We start from the raw sequence: 23,582 nt of genomic DNA, 5'->3' as shown, positions 1-23,582 counted from the left end.
GCCTTTCAGCTCTTGGGGCACTTGACGGAGCTGGTGAACTTTTAAACTTTTATCCCTTCCCGAAGACAAACTTCGGAACGCCTCGCTCTGGGAAGGTGTAGAACGGGCAGCGGCGGTAGCTCACGGGCTGAGGTGCGGTGTTCTGCCGGAGGTGCGGAAAAGTGAGTGTGGGCAGCCAGGAGCTGTGGCATTAGCTGCGGGTCCCGGCTGGACGTGCCCTGGGGCGGGGCGGGGAGGACAGCGGGTTGGAAAGCTCCTTCTCCCGGGAATGTGCTTGGCCCTGGTGGAGCACCTCGGATGCTGTGTCCAGCTCTGGACACCTCACTACGGACAGACTTTGAGGCGCTGGAGCGTCCAGCGAAGGGAGAGGGAGCTGGTGAAGGGTGTGAAGTGCAGGTCCCATCAGGAGTTGCTCTGGAAAGACCTTAGCAGTCTTTACAACTTCCTGAAAGGAGGTTGTAGCCAGGTGGGGATCGGTCTGTTGTCCCAGCTATCTAGTAACGGGACAAGAGGACGCACTCTCAAGCTGTGCCAGCGGACATTTAGATTGGATATTGGGAGGAATTTCCCCCCTGAAGGAGTTTTCAAGCATTGCAATGAGCTGCCCAGGTACCTCACCATCCCTGAAAGTGTACAAGAAACGACTGGACCTGTCACTTAATGCCATGATGAGTTCAGAATTTCATCAGTCAAAGGTTGGACTCGATGATCCCAGAGGTCTTTTCCGACCCAAATGACTCAGTTAATGCAAGATACACCTCGCCTGTCTGCTCCTAACACTACCAAAGTCTGCGGGGACACACCCTTTCCTGCCACTTCTCCCTTTATTTTGTTTGGAGTTTTTTGTAAGCCCTCTTCCCGAAAATACTTGAGTCGTTTTGTTCTGCTGGAAACCACATGGCACAGACAAATCTTGAATTGTCCCGAGAGAATAAGTCACTGTTAGAAAATTACTGTTAGAAAATAATTGCCTAACCCTGCAGCCTAGGCAGCCCTAGGCACCTACCTGTTGTTTCAGATGACCAGCTTCTTGAGAAGGGTGTCATGATTACTTTTACCTTACGTTCTTTTTCTCCTGAGCCCGGGGGATGTGACCTGGCTCCCGGCGCTCTGCCCCTGAGGGAATTGGCGCTGCCGCTGCCTCCCCGAGCGCCTTGGGAGCAGCGTCGTGGCTGCTGTAAGCCTGTTAGAGCTTGCAAGAACTTTGGGTTTGCCTGGCAAAATAAACGGTTAATAGAAAATATTTTTTAAGCCCAAAGAAGAGAACATAGAGGGTGTGAAATCTTTGCGTGTGTCGAATCGTAGATCTCACTGTAAAAACAGCTGCTTCTCTCAAGGGGACTGCACGAATTTCTGTGTTAGCTGCTCGAGCCCTGAGCCATGCGGGTGGGTCAGAGTGCAGCTGGAGAGCGGCAAAGATCAGCAGGGAGTGAGACTGTGGAAATTTTCTTCCATTCGGAGTATTTCTCAACAACTGAAGTATGGAGTTAGCATTTAAGTTGTAAGGGTTTCATTGTGGGGAGGCAGAGAACGACTTCTCTGTTTTACTGTGGGACATCTGAAGATTCAGTGAGGAAATTCTAGAAAGCTGGTATCATTGTGGCAGGAGATTTTAGCAGTATGTGATTAACATGTCTTTTTGAGAATTTTACATGCTTGTTTTTCTTGTTTGCTTGTTGGTAAAAATGAAAATCTTCTAGTATTTCCCAGTCCTTGTAAGTGTGTGTATATGCTTGAAATGTGTTTTTGTTAAATTGCATTGAAAAGGAATAAATAGAATCCTTTGTACTCTGAAATAAATAAATTTTATGTGAAAGGAGAATATTTCAATTTGCACACCAGCTCTCAAAGAGGTCACAAAGTACACTGGGCAGCCACCAATCCCAGTGGCTGTTTGCTGCAGGAGTGCCCTGATCAGGTTTGAGCTTAACTGCAGAGTTCAGAAATGGGGAAATACTTGGATACAGTTTGGTCACTGATTAACCCAAGAAAGAGAAAGCATGTGTTTGTTTCCTGTAGTGGCCAAAGCAAATGCAGCATTCCCCCTACCATTATTTGAGCTGTTCAGTATGTCTTTGGAAAAGCATTTTAGCACCTTGCCTTGCTCTCAGGAACCCTGGCTGAGCTGTTTTCCAGTTGAGCCTGTGGTGATTCTGTATGAAATAATTCTCCTGAAAATTAGACCATCAGTAACTGACATGACTACAGTGAACTTAATTCTACTTGTGCACTGTCTGTATACATTATTTCATATTGATATTTCACTACAAAGCCTTAGGGCATGACTTCTTGGTTGTGCCACTTACATCTGTGACAAACAGGCATTGTTTGTTGCATGTTTGTTCAGTCAGCATACAGACACTTTACCCCTGTAAGTCTCCAGAACTTGCTGAAAAGACTGGCCAGAACCTACACTCATATTTTTCCACAGACCAGCATACATTTTTCTCTAATGGGAAGATCCAAAGCTACAGTTTGTGCTGAACATGAAACTTTTCAGCTAAGTAGTTGTAGCTGTTGTATTTTGGAGCAGGTTATGGGGCACAGCTAGAAGGTGGGAGTCAGTGTGCACCGTCCATGCAGCCCCCAAAGGCATCACAGAGGTACCACTGGAACCGTGTTACTCTCAGAGCATCACTGCCAGTGAAGGGTGGCATGTCAATTAAACATGGCAGATCCCTCACTAAGGGAAATACAGCATTGATTGCAGTTTCTGAAATTCAAACATCAAGCACAGTATATCTTGTTGATCAAGCTGGAAGTGTAGGTAAATAAGCAAAAAAATCCAATAAAACATGATGTGCCCCACTTGCCAGTGCAAGGGGTAAAGAAAGTAGATACTGGCAATTGTTGCTGACATGGAACAAAATTATACATCAGATGTATATTTTTCCATTGCATCTATTTCTGCCTCAGATTTAATGTTTTGGTGCCTCTGTTTTTTTGTTCTGTTTTTTTCTCCTAAAAGAATAGTGAGAATACATAAAGCAAGCACACTACCTTTTCAAAAGAAATAATACTCAAAAATCTTTAGGATTTAGGATTCACGTCCACCACAAATATAGTCTTAGACCAGTCAAAATGATTCAGAATACTAAAAGGCCAGGCTAGCAAGCCTGGGTAAACCGGTTAGAAGTGGTACCTATAGCTGCCTTTTGGGGAGAAAAAAAAGGACTAGGAAAATCTATTGAAGACTTTTCAAGTTACTTGATTCATGAGGTAATTTCTCCACTGGGGTATGCTGTATTTTAGGATAAGACTGCATTTTCCTCCACTCAGGTAATAGTTACAGTAAGGTTATTCTTTTTCTGTTACGCATGAGAGGTTCCAGTTCATTGCTGTCTGACAAAACAGAAGATATGATGAGAGAGTCTCCTCCTTTGCATTCCTACCCTAAATTTCCATGCACATGTTTCTGAAAGTGTAAAAAGTGTGAAAAGTTCTCAGTATCTGCAGTATTTGCAAATGCAATCCAATTTTCCACCCCAGAAAGTCAAATATTGCAGTAATCAGAAAAATATTTTAAAAAGCAAAGAAAATCAGGCTTGACAAGGGATATCTTACATACTTTTGCAAATTTGACTTGACCATATTTCCTTGGTATCCTGTTCAGGAATGAGGAAGATTAATTTTCCCTAGCCCTGCAATAACACTGATAGTAAACACTTTCTATTTATTAAAAATACAGCATCAATCTGCAAGGGGCTACAAGGTAATGAGTGAGCCTCCACTACTATGTAATGTGTAGGATCACATAATGAATGACTTAAATGTCAAAAATCTGTACCAAGTCTGTTGCAAACAAAAACATGATACAAAGGCCTATAGTCCTTTGCAAGCTGTAGAAAGGAAATTACATATGGACATGTCTTTTATCCGCATTTAAACAGGTTTTATCCCCTGCTTATATTTTGCCAGTTTGACCTGAATCTACGAACCAATGAAGAAAAATGAAAGGACAGAACATACCAGCTGTCATGATCTGTGTATTTCACATCAGTGCTACACTTTGGGGTAGGTTGTAGCTGAAAAATAATAAAAAATACCGTTATTTTAAATTTTTATTAAGAAGAGCTAGTGAATTCAAACACTGTTTATTAAGGTAAAGAATCGATTTTGGGAAATGTTGGAAATTTGGGAAATGTTTGGAAAGTTTGGGAAACACTTCTGAAGCCAAGGACTGCTTGTCAGGTGGCTGCATGGATGGCTGTGGCCATTGAGCCCCCAGACTGTTACCTGCCAATGTTTCTGCCCCACTGGTTCAGCAGGCAGTGCTTTTCAGTTCAGACTGAAAATGTTTTGCATCAAATTGACTGACTTTGCATTGAGAAGACTAAGGAAAAGTCATTTGGATTGTTCTGCCAGATGAGCTAGAGATGGGACCAGAATGTCTGAGATGGCAGCTGCCCCTGGGCACTCACTACCAGCCTAACAGCTTGTCTGATCTTGGCCAAAAAGTCAATGTGATGATGCTAAGTCAATGCAGTCAGTTTTTTGAAAGATTAATTTTAAATTTCTCTTGTATGCTAGCAAGGCCTAACTTAAATGTTGACAGAAATGAGATGCTACCACTTGTGTCAGTTTTTGGAATGCACACCTTAATTATCTCAAGGGGCTGAGACAGAGCTTCCTCATCCTGTCTGTGGTGGCAAAGCTGTTTCAGGAAGTTCTGTCCTTCCCATCAGTTGCAGAGCCATGTCCTTTTTCCCTGTGATGGTACAACTGCTTGGCACTGTGTGAGGGTGGTTGGTAACACGGGGCATTGCAGCATGGCACTGTGAATGTTTGAACATGTAGGAAGCTGCAGCTCAAAAGGCTTTTAAAGTCTAAGATGGAAAAGATGTGGTTCAAAGTGTGGGAGCACATTTGAAGCTCAGGTGGTAAGGTGGCAGTGTGCTGATTTGAGTATGTAGGTGCTCACTTGGGATTCCTACATAAACTGATTAGAAGTTCAGCGAGCAGAGCTCTGTGTTGTCATCCTGATTAAACTGAATGGACACCCTTGCTGTCCCAAGAGACTCATGTGACAGAAAAGTCATTAAAGAGACTTTGGCACACCTGCAACAGCATTTTTTTGTCAGGGATAAATAGGTGCAGAAATATACTTGTAGACTGGATTAAACTTAGTCATTTATACTTATGGGCTTTAGGTTTTACAGAACAGGAAGAAGTAACAGGACTTTTTTCCAAGGATTGCATCCTCCCTTGTCGTTTCACACCTGGGCATGATGAAGTAATTCACTGGAGCAAAGAGAACAAAAATGTGCACAGTTACTACCAGCAGAAGGATCAGCTGGGAGCACAAGATCCACATTACAGACTCAGAACACACCTTTTCCATGAGAACATCCCTAGTGGAAATGCCTCCTTGAAACTTAGTAACCTGACCATGACTGACCAGGGCTCTTATACCTGCTACGTGGGAACAGCCCAACATCAAACAGAAGTGGAAGTGCAACTACGAGTTAAAGGTCAGTAAGGCATCAAAAACCCTTGGATCACACCACTGCAAATGGAATGGCACCAGCAGATTTCCTTGAGTTTCTCCCATGGAATCAAAATCTTCCAACACAGCAGAGCACCTTTTGGGCCTGATGGTGTTATGCAGCAGTTTTTTTCCTCTGGTGAAATATTGCAAGATGGATTGGAAAATTTTAGTGCAGCACTTGTTTTCATAACCTACAGCACGTTGATTTCTAAGGGCTAATTATGTGGTACACATAATGTGGCTTCTCAGAACTGTACATATCTTGGCCTTGTAAGTAGCTGTGCTTTCTTCTGAAATCAAACACAGATGAAGTTTTGTTCTCATCTATATTCATTTTCCCCAATGGTATTTTAAAAGAGTAATCGCTTCAAGTTAAAAACCATTTTGTAAGTAGTAAGATTTATTTTTAAAATTATTTTTTCATCTACAGCTCCTTCTTCTTATGCACTGGAATACCAAAAGACAAACACAGAAAGGAGACTGAAGTGCTATGCTTTTCTCACTTATCCAGCACCAACTATGTCTTGGGTACAGGGCAGTACATACATCCAGGAGACAGATCGGGAGGAAACTAGGAATGGAGTTCTCTATTCTCTTAGAAGTGACAAGGACATTATAAATGTGACAGATACTTACCAATGTCATATTCATTTGGATCATGAAGTGTGGGCTGCTGAATGGAAGATGCAAGGTAGGAATGAAATCTCTTTGAGCATTGTTACTGAATTTCACTGCTGGCTTCAGAGTCAAACTAAAGACAGTCTTTCTGCAGTGGGGCAACATGGATATGGGACAGTGCAAATGGATATACCTTTCTCTTGGAAATGCATGTGTTAGGATTTCAAGGCAGCATTACCAGTTGCTTCCAAGAAGTAGGAATGAGAGGGGCTAGCTCACCCTTCTCTAAGTTACTTTTACTCTTAACATCTCTTCTATATCAGTTTCACATTTTAAGAGGTGCCTAATTAACAAACTTCACCCTCTGTCAACAAAATAATTCTGCCCATAGGACAAAATACATGGAAACCTTGGAGAATATGTGGGTTCTGTGAGGGAGGTGAAAGTTTGCCTGCTGCTCTAGCTGCATATGATCTGTTTGATCCTTTCATTGTACTTCTCTTCACATGCATCCTTAAGTACCATTCTGAGTGCTGGGTGCGTGGGGAGCAGCAAACAGTTTGCATTTTAGTGAACAGCAGCCCGTTTGTTTTAGTTAAGGAAAAGCAGGACTATGAAATTTCAACTCTGCTTTGTCTTCCTCCTGAATTTCATTGGAAATTCACTTTGAGTTGATAACTGGTGGTTTTCAACCTTTCCTGTTTCTTAGGGAATATTTTTAGTTGAAGGAAGAGCAATGCAAGAGCAGTTCTCTTGTGAGATGTGCATGGATGCTTCCACTATCCTGATTACCCCTAAAGTGTATCCCGACACTCTCAGTGCCTAACCCATTGCATAAGCTCCAGAACAAGAGTGCAGTTTTTAATTTACATGGCATTGCTTACAATATGGAAGGTTGCAAGTATGGCATCTTAGTAGCTACCAAGTGCACTGTGTCACACACATACTTGCAATTCCCTGCATCCATATAACCCCTCAGTAGAACATTTTGAAAACAAACTGTTCTCCTTTTGTTTCTGTAGTAGCAGTGTGGGGTACAATTCTGGTTTTCTTTGTCTTCATGATTTTTCAGCCCCACACCTTTGTTCATTAACCATCCCCCCCAGAAATCAAGTGTAGTTATACCATGTCAAAATAATCTATTACCTTCCTCTCCAGCTGACTGCCAGCCACCACTGGTGTCAAATCCCTGCTGTCAAATCCATAATTGTGATATGATGTTTATTTGTCTTGTATTAGTATTTTATATATTAGGTGTTAATTCCATTTACCTGCCTTCTCCTTCCCTTTCCTGTTTTTTTAAAGCTATTTACTACTTGTTAAATGTTCAACATGGACAAGTAAAGTACTTAAATTCACCATAACTGAAATAACTGAAAGTTATTTCTAACTACATACAATCTTTTTATTCTTTTAGTTAAATTATGTTATGTTTTATCCATTTGCTTCAGGTGTGCAGTTATCTGATCAGTTCCATTTTCTCTCTGCTCCCAGCATGTGGAATTTCCTGCTGTTTTACACAGACTAGACTGAATCATTTCTATTAATGAGCCCCTCAATTAGAGGAAAAATAGTCAATTTTTAAAAAAAGGATATTCATAAATATTGCCAATACCAATTAGATTTTTGTGTAAGATACGTGTGTTTTTAAAATCTTCAAATGCTTCTGCTTCTAGAAGCGTACTGTGATATTTGAATGCAATATCAAAGTAGTGAAATATATTTTTGTATTTGCTCATGGTAGTATCAAACCTAAGAAAAAAATCACAGAATGTCCAAATAACCTTCACAGTATTTTCCAAAAAAAGTGCAGAGAGTTCTTTATCTGTTTCAGACCACCTGCCCAAGGTGGAAGGAGAGAGCACCGTAATTGCTTGTGAACACGGCCTTGACACTGCAAGCACTGATGGTTTCAGTGTTGTCTGGACATTGCACAGAAATGCAGTGACCTCAGTCCTGGCCTCCTTCAATGGCACATCTCACTCTCACCAGCCTCGAGTCCAGCTTAATGAAAGTGACTTTTCGCTGAGGCTGGATCATCTTACTGCAGGCGACAGTGGAGAATATCTGTGTAATATTTCAACACCTCTCTACACAAAACTTGCTGTGACAACTTTGCATGTCGGTAAGTTGCCACTCCTTCCATTTCAGAGGATGAGGACCAGGAACCAATCTCAAAAATAATCATTACATAAAAAGAATCAATACTACAACAATGAATTAAAAATAGTCATGGAAACAGCTCTAGAGTTCAGAATATACCCCTTGAGGAGGGACATTGGCTCCACTGGAAGGTGCTTTTCTTTGTGAATGGATTCAGCCTTCATTACATGAATTGGGTGAGAATGTAGTGGGACAGCAGTGACAGTTGTTTGCCAGTTCTCGCTCTGCTGATGCAACATGCACTTATTTTTGTGTAATTTGGTGTGATTGGTACAGTTGGGTGGAAGAGAGATGTTTTATTTTTGTTGGCTCAGAAAAAAGAAAGTTACCAACGATGTGTTTATTTAAAGACTAGAAGTTTGTTTTTTTCAGTCAGCAGCTTATTGTGACAAAGGTTACAAAATCAAAGTCTGCCTTCAGTGCCTTCAGTTGTCACCAATTGCTCTCATAGCTGGGAACACAGCAGGGCTCTCAGAGTTCTGTCCTAAACGCTCTGCTGACAGCAAACATAGTTTTAAATGTAGCAGAGAGATGATGGGAAGCCCAAAGCTTGTGGTATAAGTTTGGCTGCAGAAGAAAGCTTGTTGAGAACACACAGTTGTTATTTTCAAAGCTTTAATTCTATGCAGCAGGCCTTTTTTAGGCCTGGGGATATATATGTTTAAATGCATGCCTGTGTTTTTATGAGCTATAGTAAATTCCCAGCTGTGAAATCTTACTTACAGTTATTTCATTGTCAGTAGCACATACAACAGTAGCACACAGACATTTCACACAATTACATACAATCACCAAAAAGATTGAGAACTAATAGAGGACACCTCTTCTAAACAAAGAAGAGAACTTGAAGCAAGCCAAGCAAATAAGACATGAAAAATAGAGACGACAGAAAAGGGAGTAGAATAAGTGATAATAACTACAGATGAGTACCTTTGTGGCTTTCAGCACAGCCTGAAAGCAGATAAGTGGCTGGAGACAGTAGGGAATGGGCTATCCACGTTGGATAGCAGCCATAGCACAGCAGCTGCTGAACAATCAGAAGGATTTCCAAGGACCACTGGAAAGAAGGCTTTTGAGGGGAAAAAAGAAATTTACAATCATCTCTCCTGCATATGGAAGGGTTGCAGCTTAAAGCTGCTCTTCTGAAGGAATTTACAAGATGTAAACATAGTCTGCATGTGGTTACAGAGTCAAGCTAAAGGCAATGACTAGATTTAATGCTGTTTTAGCAGTTCTTATTTTTTAGCTGTTTTCCAGACATCCACAGGAAGTTTCCAGAGGAGTACACAATTTTTCAAATTCTTTGGACAAGACACAGCAGGGGAAAGACAACCTGAGGTAGAAGGGCCATGCAGTTCTTTTGACAGTTTGGTGCTGTGCAGAGGTTTCTTCTAGGTGGGCTTTGATCTCCTGTGGAATCCATGGTTGTCACTCACTCATCTCAGGATTTCTTGTGTCCACCTGGCATAGTGCACCATGGTTGCACTATGGAGCAGGGCAATGTTTCAGATTAAAGTTGCAAAGATTTTGCAGCAGGAGTCATGAAATTTAAGATCCAGGCTGGATAACATTTACAGAGCTCCTCTACTGTAAATCAGTAGTGCTAATGGCACTGAGCACTGTACCTGGAGACAGTGCCCAGCACCCTGGGCAGTTGACTGGTTTTAAATGGGAAGTTGTCAAATCCTATCCCATGAGCACACATGGAATTTGCTATCAGCACAATTAAGTAAAATAATCAGCTTTCAGCTAGTCACACTTAAGTCAGTAAAGTATCACTTCAAAGTCTTTCACTATGAGTCAAGTAAATTGAACATTGTTGTCCTTGTCTGAGTTTCCTTGTAATGTTTCTTTCTCCCTAAATCATACCTTTTAGATTATAAATAAGAAAAAAATCATACCTTTGATATATTTATTGAATAATAAGCCCTTCTTTTTTGTACTTGTATTTTTAAAGAAAATTCAGGTAACACTTGGAAAATTGTGCTAGGAGTGCTTTGTGCTGTGGTGGCAGTGGTGACAATAGCAGCGGTACTTTGCTATCTCAAGGTATGTACAATCATTAGAGTACTTATTTTTTAAGATACTGCTGATACCAAGCCTCTCAAGATTTGAATAAGAGTTGAGCCAAACTTTGGAACTTTAAAAAAATTGATAATTAGTAGCCGTAGCTAGACAGTTGTGATTAAACAACTGCACTGTTAGCATTGTTTTTTATGCTGATCTTCTGTTTTAAGAAAAGGGAAGACAATCCCAATGTGAACGGGCTGTCTGGACAAGGGGCACCAGGAGTAAAGTCCAAAGAAAGGTAATTTTGGCAGTGGGAGATTGAAATCCATTGACCACCTCCTCAAAATGGACCCCCAACTCAAATTGAAGGGAAGTACCTAAATCCAGACCTTGAATGTTTTTCTGAAGATTTTGTCACAATCTGAATTTGGTAAGCTTCAGGAGGCATTTTATGGGTACCTTGAGGTACAGCAAAAATACATTAGAAAGAAAACTGAAATTATTATGCCTCAGTCTTTTTTCATTTTTCTCTCTACACAGAGATTCACTTGCATACTGCTTATTAAACAGTTGTAACATGCTTTAGAGATGATAATATACTTTGAGATGCAGTTGTCTAAACAATTTAAGCAAGATTAAGTTATCTTGGGACCTATTGGGCTGTCAAACATATCATAATCACAGGAAGTGAAACAGTTGACAGGTTAATTCAGCTCTGGTTACATTGATGGAGGGCTAGATGGAAAAACCAGGAATGTTTCTGCACTGTTGTATGCATGCTTATTTTACTCAGATAAAACTAAAATGGAAAATGCTGACTTATCTTTATGGTGAGTGTGTCTTTTTCTTGTTCCCCCACTAGAGGATTAATTTTACACATCAGTAGTTCTTATAAGTATTTTTATTTTGTCTAGAAAAAAAAGAAGAGAGGAATCATACAGAGACCTTGACGTACAGGAAGAAAATATCTCTCTGCACACAGATACTCCTGAGACTGGTGACGAAAAGAGCAAAGAGTGCCACCACCTTCCCCTTTGAGTTACTGTAAGCAGAAATATTCTGCACATTTTCCTAGAATCATGGAGTTTCTCCTCAGAGCAGGGACACCTGCTTTGCTGTTATTCCTCTGGAGGCTGACTATTTCTTTTGCTAGTTTTAATATAGGTAGCTTGATATCATGTACTGTTTTATGTAATCTACTGGTAGTTCTTTTGTTTTATACTGTGTCAGAATTAACTCAGGTTAAGACCTTTTATGTGTTACCTCCTATCTTTTCAATAAATAACTCATTTTATAAATAGACCTGATCTGCCATTCTTAGAAGCTGTGGGCCAGAATGATTTCTTAAATTTAAGCTGTTGCCAAAAATCTGAGGCTAAGGCAGGGCTTCTGTGAAGCTCCCACTTGTTCTGTGACAAGTCAGCATGCAAAATTGGATGTCCTAAAGGAACAAAGAAGTTTCCAGAGAAGAAGAAATCCCTAAATTTTGAGTTTTGGTGGGGTTTTTTTAGGGTGAGGAAAAGAGAGCTTACTGGTTTTTATTTCATCTAGTATTTTATGTTAAAGTAAAGACCATGTCTGCTGTCGACAGTGGCAAGTCCGAGCCCAGCAGAGCATGCTGGGCTGGCAGTGGTGGGGAGAGCAGAGAAGTGTCTGAGTGGGAGCAGCTGTGGGGAACCAAACAGTGGCAGACTGAGGTGTGAGAAGCTGAATGCTGCCAAACACAGCCTAGCACAGTGGTCTGGAAAATGAACCGTGTGACATGGACGATCCAGCTTCTGGGGGTTTATCTGTCATTGTTCTCCATTGTCTTGGGCTCAGGGATAGGAAATGTGGGAGCCTCCCCCACCTGCTTTTGTCCTGGGGGCCACATGTGTGGGAATGGTTGCCACCTTGTCCTAGTCTGGAAAAACACGTTGAGCTGGCAGCACTGGAATGGCTGCCATCTTGTTCCTGTCCCAGGGGACAGCATGGACACAACCTGTGAGAAGTGTCCGCCATCTTGTCTTTGTCCCAGTAGCCATATGGAACTAAGTTGAGGAGGTGAACACCTTTGTATGGGTAAAGCATCTCTTCTTGTATACTTTTGTTATTAACATTGTTCCTCTTTACTTTCAGTAAATTATCTCAACCCACAGTCCTTGCTTTGTCTCTCTCTTGCCAGAAAGGGGTGGGGGGAAGGGGAGTGGCTTATTTGGAGTTTAATTTTCTGGCTGGTGTTAAACCGCCATGGACCAGTTCCCTGTTTAAAGGCAAGATTGAAAAGAGTTCTTTATTTCTGAGCCACAGGGAGGTGTCCCTTGACACCATCTCCTGTGCCTGTCATGCAGCTGGCAAAGAGAAGTCTCTTGACTGGTGGTAGTAGAAACTTACAAATTGACTGTTCATATGGAAATCTTTACTTTCTCTTCTATAAAACTCAGGGTCCTACACGCAGGACAAATGGAAGCTGGGTTTTCCCATCTTTAAGGGCTCTCCCTTCCACAGGTTTAATCTGTGCTGCTGTCCTGGTTCCAGCCAGGACAGGGCTATTTTTTTGCAATAGCCATGAGGGGACATGACCAGAACCCTAATGTTATTTGATGCCACCCCACTTCATTGGGGGTGGGGGTGGGGAGAGGGACTGTCTGTGCAGGTTCCTTCAAGGAGGGGTCCAGGGTGAGCATTTCTGCATGTGCATCGCCCTCTCTTTTTTATACTTTTTAAAAATTAATATTGTTGCTGTTACTATTAATTTTCTTATCTCTTTGCTGTTTCCAGGAAATTGTTCTTGGCCCGTGGTTTTTCACCTTTTGTACTTTCAACTCCCAACTCCATTCCAGGAGTAGGAAGGGGAGGGGGAGCAAGAGTGGCAGTGTGGTTTGGGAGAATGAAGGGAGAAGTACTGTTCATAAAGCAGGACAGCTGCTTTAACAATCTGCATATGAAATACATGAGGCTGTGCAGCATGACTGGATTTGCCCTTAGTTTTGATTTTGTCAGAGATCTGCCAATTAGGATTTGTTCCAACATAATGAAGTCGGCTGTTGGCGAGATGCAATCTTCTATTGATCCCTAAGGCTTGGCAAAATAAAAACACAAATAAATGAATGAAATATGCTATGCAGTCTATTTGGATTTTCACTTGATGTTTATTTCTGTAAGTGCTTATTTTTTCTACATCTGCTTTCAGTTGTGCCTGATTATGTCAAGTATTTTCTCTCATATTTGTCAGCTTGGACTTTTTTATTCCTCTTCATGAACCTGAAAGGCAATTGAGATAGTATGCAACTGTTAAAAATAGAAATGTCAAGAGGTTTTAGTGTAAGTTCACAAGTAAGTGACAAAAGCTGCACTAATGCTTCTGTTCCCTGGTATTACCAGTTTGTATCTGAAATAGACTAGCAGCAGTCTGGCCAACATTTACCATCTTATTCCAGCTAACAGTGCAGGCATCCTGTCCTTGTTCTAGATTATATAGATCCTTTTGATGGCAAAGGACTTCTACAACCCTTTTTTAATTGATGATAGTGCTCTGAATGACACACACTCCCCAGAGTATCCAGGAAATGGATACTCATAGCAGTATTTAGAAATACAAAGTACTCATAGCAGTATTTAGAAATACAAAGTATTTCTAATGCTGCAGGATTAAAGTAGTCTCTGCAGTGCCCTTCTCTCCCCAGAGGAGATGTTGTGATTTTTGGGACAACAGTCTCCACCTGAATGTGTTTCCTGGCAGCTCCTACAGTTGCTGCCACAAGACCCTTCTTGTGGAGCTGCCACCGCTGCGTGCACCACTGAGCTCCTCTTTTGGCAACACTCTGCTCCATTGTCAGAGCTGCAGTTGGTGTTGGCAAACAGCATCTGACTAGTAAAAACAGGCATCCACTTTTCTGTGACTTCTGCATTTTTGAAGCAGAAAGAGGTTACCAGTAAGGTCCAGGAAGTAAACAGCAACCTTAACAGTATTTTAAAAAAGAAATTACTCTCATGGTGTACAGTGTTTATTTGATGCCATGGCTTTGTGAATCTTTAAATGAGTTTATAGTGGTTTTGATTTCTTTTTTTTTTTCTGTAGGGGTAGAATAATTTAGAAAAATCTGTGGAAATTTTTTATCCTTAAAAGCTGCAAATCTTTTGAGGTTCCATTGCAGTACTGCTTCCATTGTACATAAATGTGTGATGAACCAGATATTCAGGTGGTTTTAATGTGTCTTTTCCCTGGATGGTGGAGCAGCAGTAATTTATAAATGTCAAAGGTAATTTCATTAGGCCAATACAAAAGCAGAAATTAAGAGTGTAAAGGCATTTTCCCCTTTCTTAGCTTGGGAGCTATCAACTCCATAAAACATATGTGATGTTAAGCATGGAAATTTGTTAAACTTGCAAATGAAATAGATTTAGCAATGACCCAGCTCCTAATCTATCATTCCTAAAAGTGACAACCTCACTCTTCTTTGCCCTGTTTGCCACAAGGCAACCATAGATAAGTTTGCTTTCAGTTCCAGACTAAGTTCTTAAGTGCCTTCTAGTTTCATTAACATTCTGCTACCATTCAGTTCAAGTGCAAAACACCACAAATATATTTCTAATCACAAATTACTTCCCAGCACCTAAGTGTCTAATCACCAATATTTTCTTTTCTTTTCATCCAGCTCTTCCAATCAATAAAAGTTCATTGAAAGAGCAGTGTTAAAATATCTAATGTGGTAATACCCAGGCTCTATTACATACATAGAAATCTCCATCATCAGGGAAAGAAAAAGGTGGAGTCTTTTAATATTCCTTGAAAAAAGAAACCCCAAAACCCAAAACAAACCCACCAAACCACCAATTCTGCTTCTGCTGCTGAGAACAGATGTTAAATGACAACAAAAATACAGAAAATATATTTTGTGTAAGGGTCAGATTGCTGTCCTACAGGGTTAAGTTAATATTAAAATAAAGGGCAGAGCGAAACAAAACAAATGTAGAAACCCAAGAATTTATCCTTGTCTACACGACTTTCAGAGATGTAACACATACAGAAGACCCACTATTGTCTGTTAAACACTCACATCTACCCCATACATATGACCATACCTTTTTCATGCCAATGTCTCTTGACTTGCTCCTCAGCTTATTAACTTGAGATTCAGCTATTTCAGCCCTTTCTTCAGCATCATCCAGATCATGTTGCTGTTTTCTGTACTTAGAGAGGTACAGATTGGCTTGAGCTTCCTGTTGAGAAAAAAGAGTGCAGCTGATTTCCTCCTGTCCACATGAAACAAAGCTTTTAATTTCAAGTGGGATGGAAAGTGCTCAGCATGAGTAGGTAACAGCTGTATGGGCTTGCCTCCTGCAGAACTGAGATTGTTGTTTTACAGAGTTGGTATTTCTAATGGCATTTTCCATGTTAAGTGAACTAAGAGGCTCTTAATGTGTCTTCTGAGGGGCTAGGAGGGGCTGAGGGCTGTTTGTTCCCTTCCTCCCCTTCTCTTGCAAATTATACTGCAATCTTAGGATAAAATGGAATACTTTTTCTTAAATATAATCAACACATATGCTGTATATTTTACTTTATGTATAATACAAATACAGTTTTATATGCAGGGCTTATATAGATATGAAAATAATTATTTATGGGCACAAAATGTGTCTTTGTACTAGAAATTTCTATGGATAAAACATTGTAGGTTTAGAACAATACATCTCTCAGAGGTAAAAAGGACCAGATAGTTACTTACAGCTTCCTCTGCTTGGTGCTTGTAACTCTTCACTTTTAATTGTAGCTTGTCAATCAGATCCTGCATCCTGGCAAGATTCTTCTTATCTTCTTCTGACTGTATCAAAACGCCATTAATTGTGTTGATAGAGTAAAAAGGCTTAAAGCATCTACCACAATACAATAATTATTATAAAAATTATATATTTTAGAAACTTATAGCTCAAAGCACAAACTAGCCATGTCCAAATTTCTACATCGTCATTGAAGAAGTGTGTAGGGGTGAAAACTGAGATTACCCTTCCCATGTATAAATGTATATACATTTTATATAAATGTATAGAAAGATATATATGTGCACACACTTTTAGAGGTGTGCAGATACACACAGGCAGAGTTCCTTGCTCGGGGGTGAGGAGCATGCTTGTCATTATAAAGCATGTCATTATATATTGAAGCAGATATGGGAGAGCCTAGAACTGTGTAATTTGCATAATTTGAAGTTTGATTCGCAGGCATTTCTGGTTAAAAAAGCTGTCATGCTCCACAAGCAGAGGGACCAGCTAATTCTGCCTGCACACTGCATTAAAGAAAACAACCTTCAGCTGATACAAAAGTCAAAGTAAAACAACAGGTAGGAGGCTAAATAATCTCCTAAGGCAGATGGATGGGTTTATCTTCTTAACACTGTTCAAAGAAAAAGGGTAAGTAAGTGCTCTGTGCTGCAGGCCTTTTTTGAAGGCCAAGCAGCATGAGCAGCTGTTAGCAAGCCTGCAGGAGGCTCAAGACTAGACCCTGCTGCTCAGTAATAGAGGCCTAGGACTCAGCAACCCTACGCTGAGCAGGGCATTAGAGCCACTGAGTCCTTCTGGCTCCTTTTAGCAACAGCAGGACAGCTGAGAGGGAGCTGGGCTCTTTCTTCCCTTGCATTGTAAACAGTCTACATTGAAGCCTGTTCCATATTAATACTGTGCTAAAAATGTCCAAATCCCAGGAACAGAGGCTTTCTAACATTAGTTACTGCAAATCAGGCAAGAGGATGATGATCACTGGCACAGGATGCCCAGAGAAGCTGTGGATGCTCCATGCCTGGAAGTGTTCAAGGCCAGGTTGGATGGGGCTCTGAGTAGCCTGGTGTAGTGGAAGGTGTCTCTGCACACGGCAGGGGCATTGGAATGAGATGATTGCCAAGGACCCTTCCAACCCAAAGCATTCTGTGATGGAAGCCGTAGGGAGACGTTCCTCCTGTGTCTAAAGCTTCCAGCAATCAGAAAGCTCTGACTAAGGCCATCCATCCTCCTTCACTGTAACCCTGAGGCTATTAGTGATGTGTTTTGCCAGTTGCCTGGTGGTTACTGCATACCTGGTAAGTCAGCTCCTTTATGCGTCTCTCGAACTTGCGGGCTCCTTTTTGGGCATCTGAATTCCGACGGAGTTCAGCCTCAAGTTCATTCTCCAGCTCACGAACCTGCAAAAAAACCCCTTGCCATTATGCTACATATATGTAAAGCAGTACAAATTTGGTTCACAGTTCAAGAAATGCTAGGTATCTCCATAGGGTCAAATTTCAGGAAGTGATCAAAATGTCACCTTTGCACTCTGTTTTTTCATAAAAGTATTCTAGCTGCACCATCAGTCAGAGGTGCAGACATGTGCAAAGGCCAAAAATGTTTAACCAAAGCAAGCATTGAGAGACACTTTTGCTGTTTTTAAGTGCTGGGGCTTTTAATTATTTTTTAATCAAGGGCTTTGTTTATCTGCTGGTCAGCAGCTCATAGCTGGATAATGAAGGGGAAGCATGTCTCCAAGAACTGTTCACCTGCATTTTGTGAAACAGAGGAAAGTGTCCATACTACCCCTTCTCGGCCTCTGTGAACTTATCAGGCAGCACTAGGCTACCGATGTGGTGCCAATTCTATAAGCAGAAGGCAGTGGTCTGAAGTTGGAGCACAAACTTACTCTGGATTCCAGTTTTTGGATCTGCTTCTTGCCACCTTTCAGAGCTATTTGTTCTGCTTCATCCAGTCGCTTCTGGAGGTCTTTAATGGTTTGCTCCATGTTCTTCTTCATTCTCTCTAAATGAGCACTAGTGTCCTGCTCTTTTTTGAGCTCCTCAGCCATCATTGCTGCCTGGAAAACAACCATATTTTACAGGAAATCCTGTATGCTGTTGCATTATGATTTAGAATAAATGGTGGAAGATCAGTCCTGAGCTATCCCTTATTTGGATTATTCACTGTAGCCAAAGCTCCACAGAATACTTTCTGTGTGCATACCTTGCCTGGACAGAGAAAATGGAAGGATAGAAAAACCTTGGAGTCCTTTTTCCCCCTCTCTGTTCTAACGCTTTATTTAAGATTCCACCTCTCCCTCTTTCTTGTTCTCTTTACCCCTGTGCTTTACCACTGGGGTTCTTGTTTACAATGCCTACAAGTAAGCCTGTGACATTCACTACACTACAGTGTCCTTAGATGCTGTGGTATGAAAAGAAGTGAGCAGGGAACCAGCCTACTTACATCTGTGATTGCTTTCTTGGCTTTTTCTTCTGCATTCCGGCACTCCTGGAGTGATTCTTCCACTTCATTCTGCATCTGGGAAATGTCACCCTCCAGCTTCTTCTTTTGATTGATCAGGCTTGTGTTCTTTCATTAAGTTTTCCCCAAATGAATAGTGGTAAAGGAGGAAAAGTGATGATTAGAGACAATTCCTCTAAATACCATAGCACACCAAGGCTTCCTGATTTTTGCCACTTCTGGATTACTCAGAGCAATATTTGGGAATGGAGACACAGGTATGTGGTAAGGGCTGCCTTGACCAGCATAGGTAGCTTCAAACTGAAGAAATATTAAAAATACTCTCAAAGCTGTAAATATTCAGATTTTTGATTCAGATAAAATAATGAACAATAGGCTGAGATAGAAGAATTAATAAGGCTGTTCATTTTGGTAAATTAATGATCCTTAATCAGCCAGTGAGGTGAATAAAACAACATCACCAATGGAGACAACACTGGAGAAAACACTGCAAAACATTGCCAGCCTGTAGCATATTTTCATTTCTTTGTGACCATTATTTGATGAAGAGAAGCTTTGGTTTTTAGTAAAAATACTGTCAAGTCAGGACATGCCCCTCCATGGCACCCTAGAAATGGCAGTATCCACCTGGACAACATCCAAAGGCTGATCTCAGTGGAGACCTGCAGGCACAGAGGGCACTTTGCTGCAGGTGGGTTCCTGTGGTTTCCTGCCCTGCATTATCTCCCTATCATGAGAGTCCAGCCCTGGTTTTTCACTGCTGAGTAACATCACAAAAGCAGTGCCTGCATTGTTCTCCAGAGAAACGCCTCACTGTCCAGGATACAGCTTAACTAAAGCAGGAAACTGGTTTTACTGCAGGGAAGAATAAAAGAAGTCAAATTTACTCTTTTTATTTTTCATCAGTGTTTTTTCTGGAAGCTGTTTAAAGCAGTTGGATGAATCATCTGTTCCAGCTAACTTGGAGTCAGGTGGCACATCCCCAGAGTGACTTAACTCCTCTGCCTCTGGAGGGATGCCAGGGTGTGTCTGACTTGTGGTGGCCATGGACAAACAGTGTCAGTGAGGGGCAGAGAAGGCTCAGGTTAACCAGTGAGGGAGAGGGCACATAAAAAGCCAACCTGACTGTGAAGCAGGTTCACACGTTCAGTGGCTTCCAGCAGTTCATGTTCTGCCAGCTTCCTTGCCCGTTCAGTCTGGTCCAGCAAAGCCCTCAGCTCATCCAGCTCTGACTGGAGAAGGTTGTTTCTCCTATCAGAGACTGCCAGCTGCTCCTTCAGATCTTCATTCACATGTCCTGAGTCATCCAGCTGCACCTGAAGATCCTAAAATAAAGCAACACAACCCCATTTCAAGCCTGTGTCCTTATATCAGAGAAGCAGATTACAGCAGCTACCTGGGATCAACCTCAAAAATTTCAGTGCTTTTTAAATTTATTATTATTTTTTTTTTATTTCCAAACCATAAGCTGAATAGCTTTTGTGGTATGTGGTGCAACGAAGGAAAAAAAATCTGTGTTCTCAAATCTCTAAGAGCTGGTGGTTCTGGAATAGGAGACAACAGAAGAGGTGCCTTGGCAAGAAACACTTTTTTTTTTTTAAGCTATTACAAATGTTTACACAAACAACAAAGCTAAATATACACACAGTCCCTGTACTCCAAAGAACCCACTTGCTCTCTGCTTCTTTTAAAAGCCTTGCAAGCTCACACGAAAATCACAGGTTTTCAATTCCTCATGCTTTAGCTTTCTGCCCCTGCAACAGGCTGCAACCAGCAAGGGTTTTATGACTGGATCTCGTCTAGCTTGTATGCATGTCTGAGAGGAAATCCACATTTTAGTATTCTTGTATGCTAGACATGATCACCAAGGCTTTCCCTTTGCATTGTTGGGAGCAGCTTCTCTCTTAATTACCATCACCACTGGTGGTTTGGTCTGTACCAAGGGAACCCAGCCTATCAGAACTGCTGGATGCTTGCGGGGGTACCAGTACCTTAATTTGTGTCTGCAAGACTCTTGCTGACTTGGATGCCTCTGCAGCATGCCTGTTAGCATGGCTGAGCTGGATTTCCATCTCATTGAGGTCCCCTTCCATCTTCTTCTTAAGCCGGATGGCCTCGTTTCTGCTGCGGGCTTCAGAGTCCAGGGTGGACTGCAGTGAGTCTATGGCACGTTGCTGGTTTCTCCTGAAAAGGACATGCAGGGTGAATGGAATGATTTTCCTCTCTGTTCAGGGTCACAGAAGTACTTGCAGCAGTACTTTACTTTCTGAAGTGTCTGCCCTCCAGAAATAGTGTATTTCTGACTTGTGACATAGGTAGCACACTTACATAGCATGCATAGTTTGCAGTGCCTCACTGCTGTGTAACTGGCTGGTGTGCTTCACACCCTCAGCTAACTCCTGATCTGCATGCAACTCTAACATCCTTCTCTGTGTTTCCTTTGGCAGTACTGGAGCAATGAGTGAACTCACAGCTCTTGTAAACACAAGCAAGTATGGATTTGAACTTGACAAGAGGCATTTCCAGCCCAACAGTCACTTTGTAAAATATTTACTGAATAATTTCCTGGAACGATTTACATCTCAGCCTTTTGCTGAAGGCATTAGTGGAGGGGATTAATCCATCTGAAGTTAGGTTGCTATGTTCTAAGCTCTAGGTGCTCTTTATAGTAAATGGCATGTAGATAATTGTAGTAAAAGCTACAACTTGTTGTATCTTAAAATAGATGTTGAAAAAACTTTTCTTGTGCTAATTTTAAGGGGAATGATTCATTCATACAAATCTATGTTACGGACATCTAAATTTAGAAGTGATTAAACCCACCAGCCTGGTCCCCCTGGGAAAGGCAGCTTAATGTCAATTTAAAGACAAAGCAGATACAAACAGCCTGATTTTCTTGATTCTGTAACAGAGAAATCCTACAATGAAAGTTTTGCTCTCTTACAACCAGAAAGTTACTCAAAGCACAGAATATTACACGCATGGAAACATTTATTTCACTGCTGGCCAAGTTCTGCTGAAAGTGTAGGAATTCTGGGAAATCACCAAGTCAACAAGATAAAACTTGAGAGCTTTGTTGCTTCAGCAAGATATTGAACTCTGCCCAAGATTCCCGGAAATCAACACAGAACGTCTGCTGAACTCATTGGGAAGCTGAAGCAAAATGCACTGAGTAGCACAGCTTGTCCTGAGATCTCTGCAATCCAGACATCTGCAGGACACCAGAAGGTGAAAGGGCCAAAATATTCTTGGTTTTGAAGCAATTAACATATCAATCCCTCTGGGTATGCTGGCCATGGTGGGCCTTGGACTTCCCCTTCCCTACCCTTTAGCCTATCAATAACCAATAACATGATTCTTGAATTAATGACATTACAACACTGACTAATTCAAGGCCAAAGTTTGCTGAGCAACTGCACAAACACATAGGCTAGCACAGCCTCCTCTTAAGGGTATAACTCTTTAGACTTGCTTTTCTGCTGGGTGGGAGGAGAGAGACAAAAGACCCATCCTTCTCTCACCTAATTGCTTTCCATTTTTTCCTATTTATCCATCTTACCTGCAAGTTCCTCTCCTGTTTCATTCACACTTTCTACATGTCTGCAATTCTCACTGCTTACCCAAATGGTGTACACATAATACAAGCTCCTCACTCAGTGTAGCTGTAATTGCATAAATTAACTAAATGCCCTCAGATGACATGGGTTTGAGCACCACTGAAGCAAGTACTGCTGATTTTGCCTGGGGGTCCCCTTGGGAGGCAGCCATCCCACACAGGATTAGGAGATCCTGTGTGGATCTGTAGACCTACTTACCTCCATACTGTCAACATACAGAGTTAGTGGCCCTGGTCTGCTGTAAATTGATTATGCCATCCAGGTTTTACAGCTGCGGTGTGTTATGCATGATGGGTTTAATGGTACACTGTCAGAGACTGATCTGACAGGAATATTTGAAGTGAGCAAGGGAAATGTGGCAGGGCTAGCCTTTGGCAGATAGTCAGAGGTGTCTTGGTTTCTGCTATGGACAGTATCTGCCTATGCTGACATAACTACCTGTGGTGTGCTTAACTGCCTTGGGTCCTGAGAATAGTTCCAGTCTTTTCAGACTTTTCCCTTAAACATGCTGCTTCCTGCATAGTACCTTATATTTTCCATTTCTTCCTCCTTTTCTGTCAGTTTCCTTTCAAACTCTGCTTTCACCTGAGACAGTTCAAGCTGAAAACGAAGGGTCTTACTTTCTTCATGTTCCAAAGCTCCCTGAAATAGAAAACACCAAGAGCTTGCAAACCAGGAATTGATTTTTTTTCCCCCAAACTACAAACAGCAGCACAAACATGATCCCTTCACACTTCTCTTCCTGTTTCCTCCTCCTCTCTCTAGGCAAGGGCACAAGTAGCTTACATGGCAAAACAACGCATTTATTTGCCTTCTAATGCAACCTGACAGCTGGAAAACTGAGCAGCAAGATCCTCAGAGAACAAATTGTTCAACAGTTCACAACTCACAAAAAACCACCCAAACAACACCCCAACATTTCAGCTCTGCCTGCATGGTTTTGACATCAACACCACACCTCTGTACAGATACTCTGGAAATTCACAGACTTGCAAGGGACAGGGATAAGCTAAAACAAGATTGTTGTTGGGAGAGTGAAGGCATCCACACATCCATCCCCTCCCGCTCACAAAAATCTCTGCAAATCACAAAGTGTTGGAAACTTCCCAGTTACATAATCTTATTAGGCAAGATGACTTCAAGAAAAGAAATAACAGACATCAGCTCTATATGACAAAATGCAAAAACTTTCTGTTCGTTCTTTCCAATCATCATGAAGACAAGTCTGTGAAACAGGAGTGATTTGTTCCTGTCTTTATTCCCGCATTTCTCTCACATATAGAAGTGTATAGAACTACTAAGCAGTAGTTAACAGCCCATAAAGAAATAACAAGGCCTCTGGCTTTCAGGTCTCACATAAGCCAGGCTCAGTGTCATTCTGTCTCCCTGCTGCTCTCGCTGAACAGGAATGGAAGCACAGAACTGAACATCATATTGTGGGAGGTGTTCTCTGAAGGGTGGAACTG

The 23,582-nt window shown here is 41.5% G+C and overlaps 2 protein-coding genes across 2 annotated transcripts in view; one reads left to right on the top strand and one right to left on the bottom strand.

Moving 5' to 3' along the window:
• The first annotated feature begins 44 nt into the window (after positions 1 to 44).
• Positions 45 to 11,310, top strand: HHLA2 (HHLA2 member of B7 family). The gene is made up of 7 exons (XM_058044748.1): positions 45 to 161; positions 3,919 to 4,014; positions 5,151 to 5,471; positions 5,919 to 6,179; positions 7,941 to 8,231; positions 10,227 to 10,318; positions 11,194 to 11,310. Exons 2-7 carry the CDS (start codon positions 3,951 to 3,953, stop codon positions 11,227 to 11,229), a joined length of 1,065 nt encoding a protein of 354 aa, XP_057900731.1. The 5' UTR covers positions 45 to 161; positions 3,919 to 3,950; the 3' UTR covers positions 11,230 to 11,310.
• Positions 11,311 to 13,390: 2,080 nt separating this feature from the next.
• MYH15 (myosin heavy chain 15) overlaps positions 13,391 to 23,582 on the bottom strand; it is a 62,841-nt gene continuing 52,649 nt past the window's right edge. Inside the window, exons 36-44 of the mRNA XM_058044739.1 lie at positions 22,643 to 22,758; positions 20,491 to 20,683; positions 19,621 to 19,824; positions 18,482 to 18,607; positions 17,925 to 18,095; positions 17,329 to 17,433; positions 15,988 to 16,083; positions 15,344 to 15,481; positions 13,391 to 13,522 (exon numbers count right to left, since the gene is read on the bottom strand). Of these exons, the coding sequence (XP_057900722.1) occupies positions 13,505 to 13,522; positions 15,344 to 15,481; positions 15,988 to 16,083; positions 17,329 to 17,433; positions 17,925 to 18,095; positions 18,482 to 18,607; positions 19,621 to 19,824; positions 20,491 to 20,683; positions 22,643 to 22,758 (1,167 nt within the window). The 3' untranslated portion in view covers positions 13,391 to 13,504. The remainder of the gene's footprint in view (positions 13,523 to 15,343; positions 15,482 to 15,987; positions 16,084 to 17,328; positions 17,434 to 17,924; positions 18,096 to 18,481; positions 18,608 to 19,620; positions 19,825 to 20,490; positions 20,684 to 22,642; positions 22,759 to 23,582) is intronic.

Source organism: Melospiza georgiana, chromosome 2 (assembly GCF_028018845.1).
Source record: "Melospiza georgiana isolate bMelGeo1 chromosome 2, bMelGeo1.pri, whole genome shotgun sequence".
NCBI lineage: Eukaryota > Metazoa > Chordata > Aves > Passeriformes > Passerellidae > Melospiza > Melospiza georgiana.
Note: the sequence above shows the minus strand (reverse complement) of the source record. Positions and strands in the feature narration are given on the sequence as shown.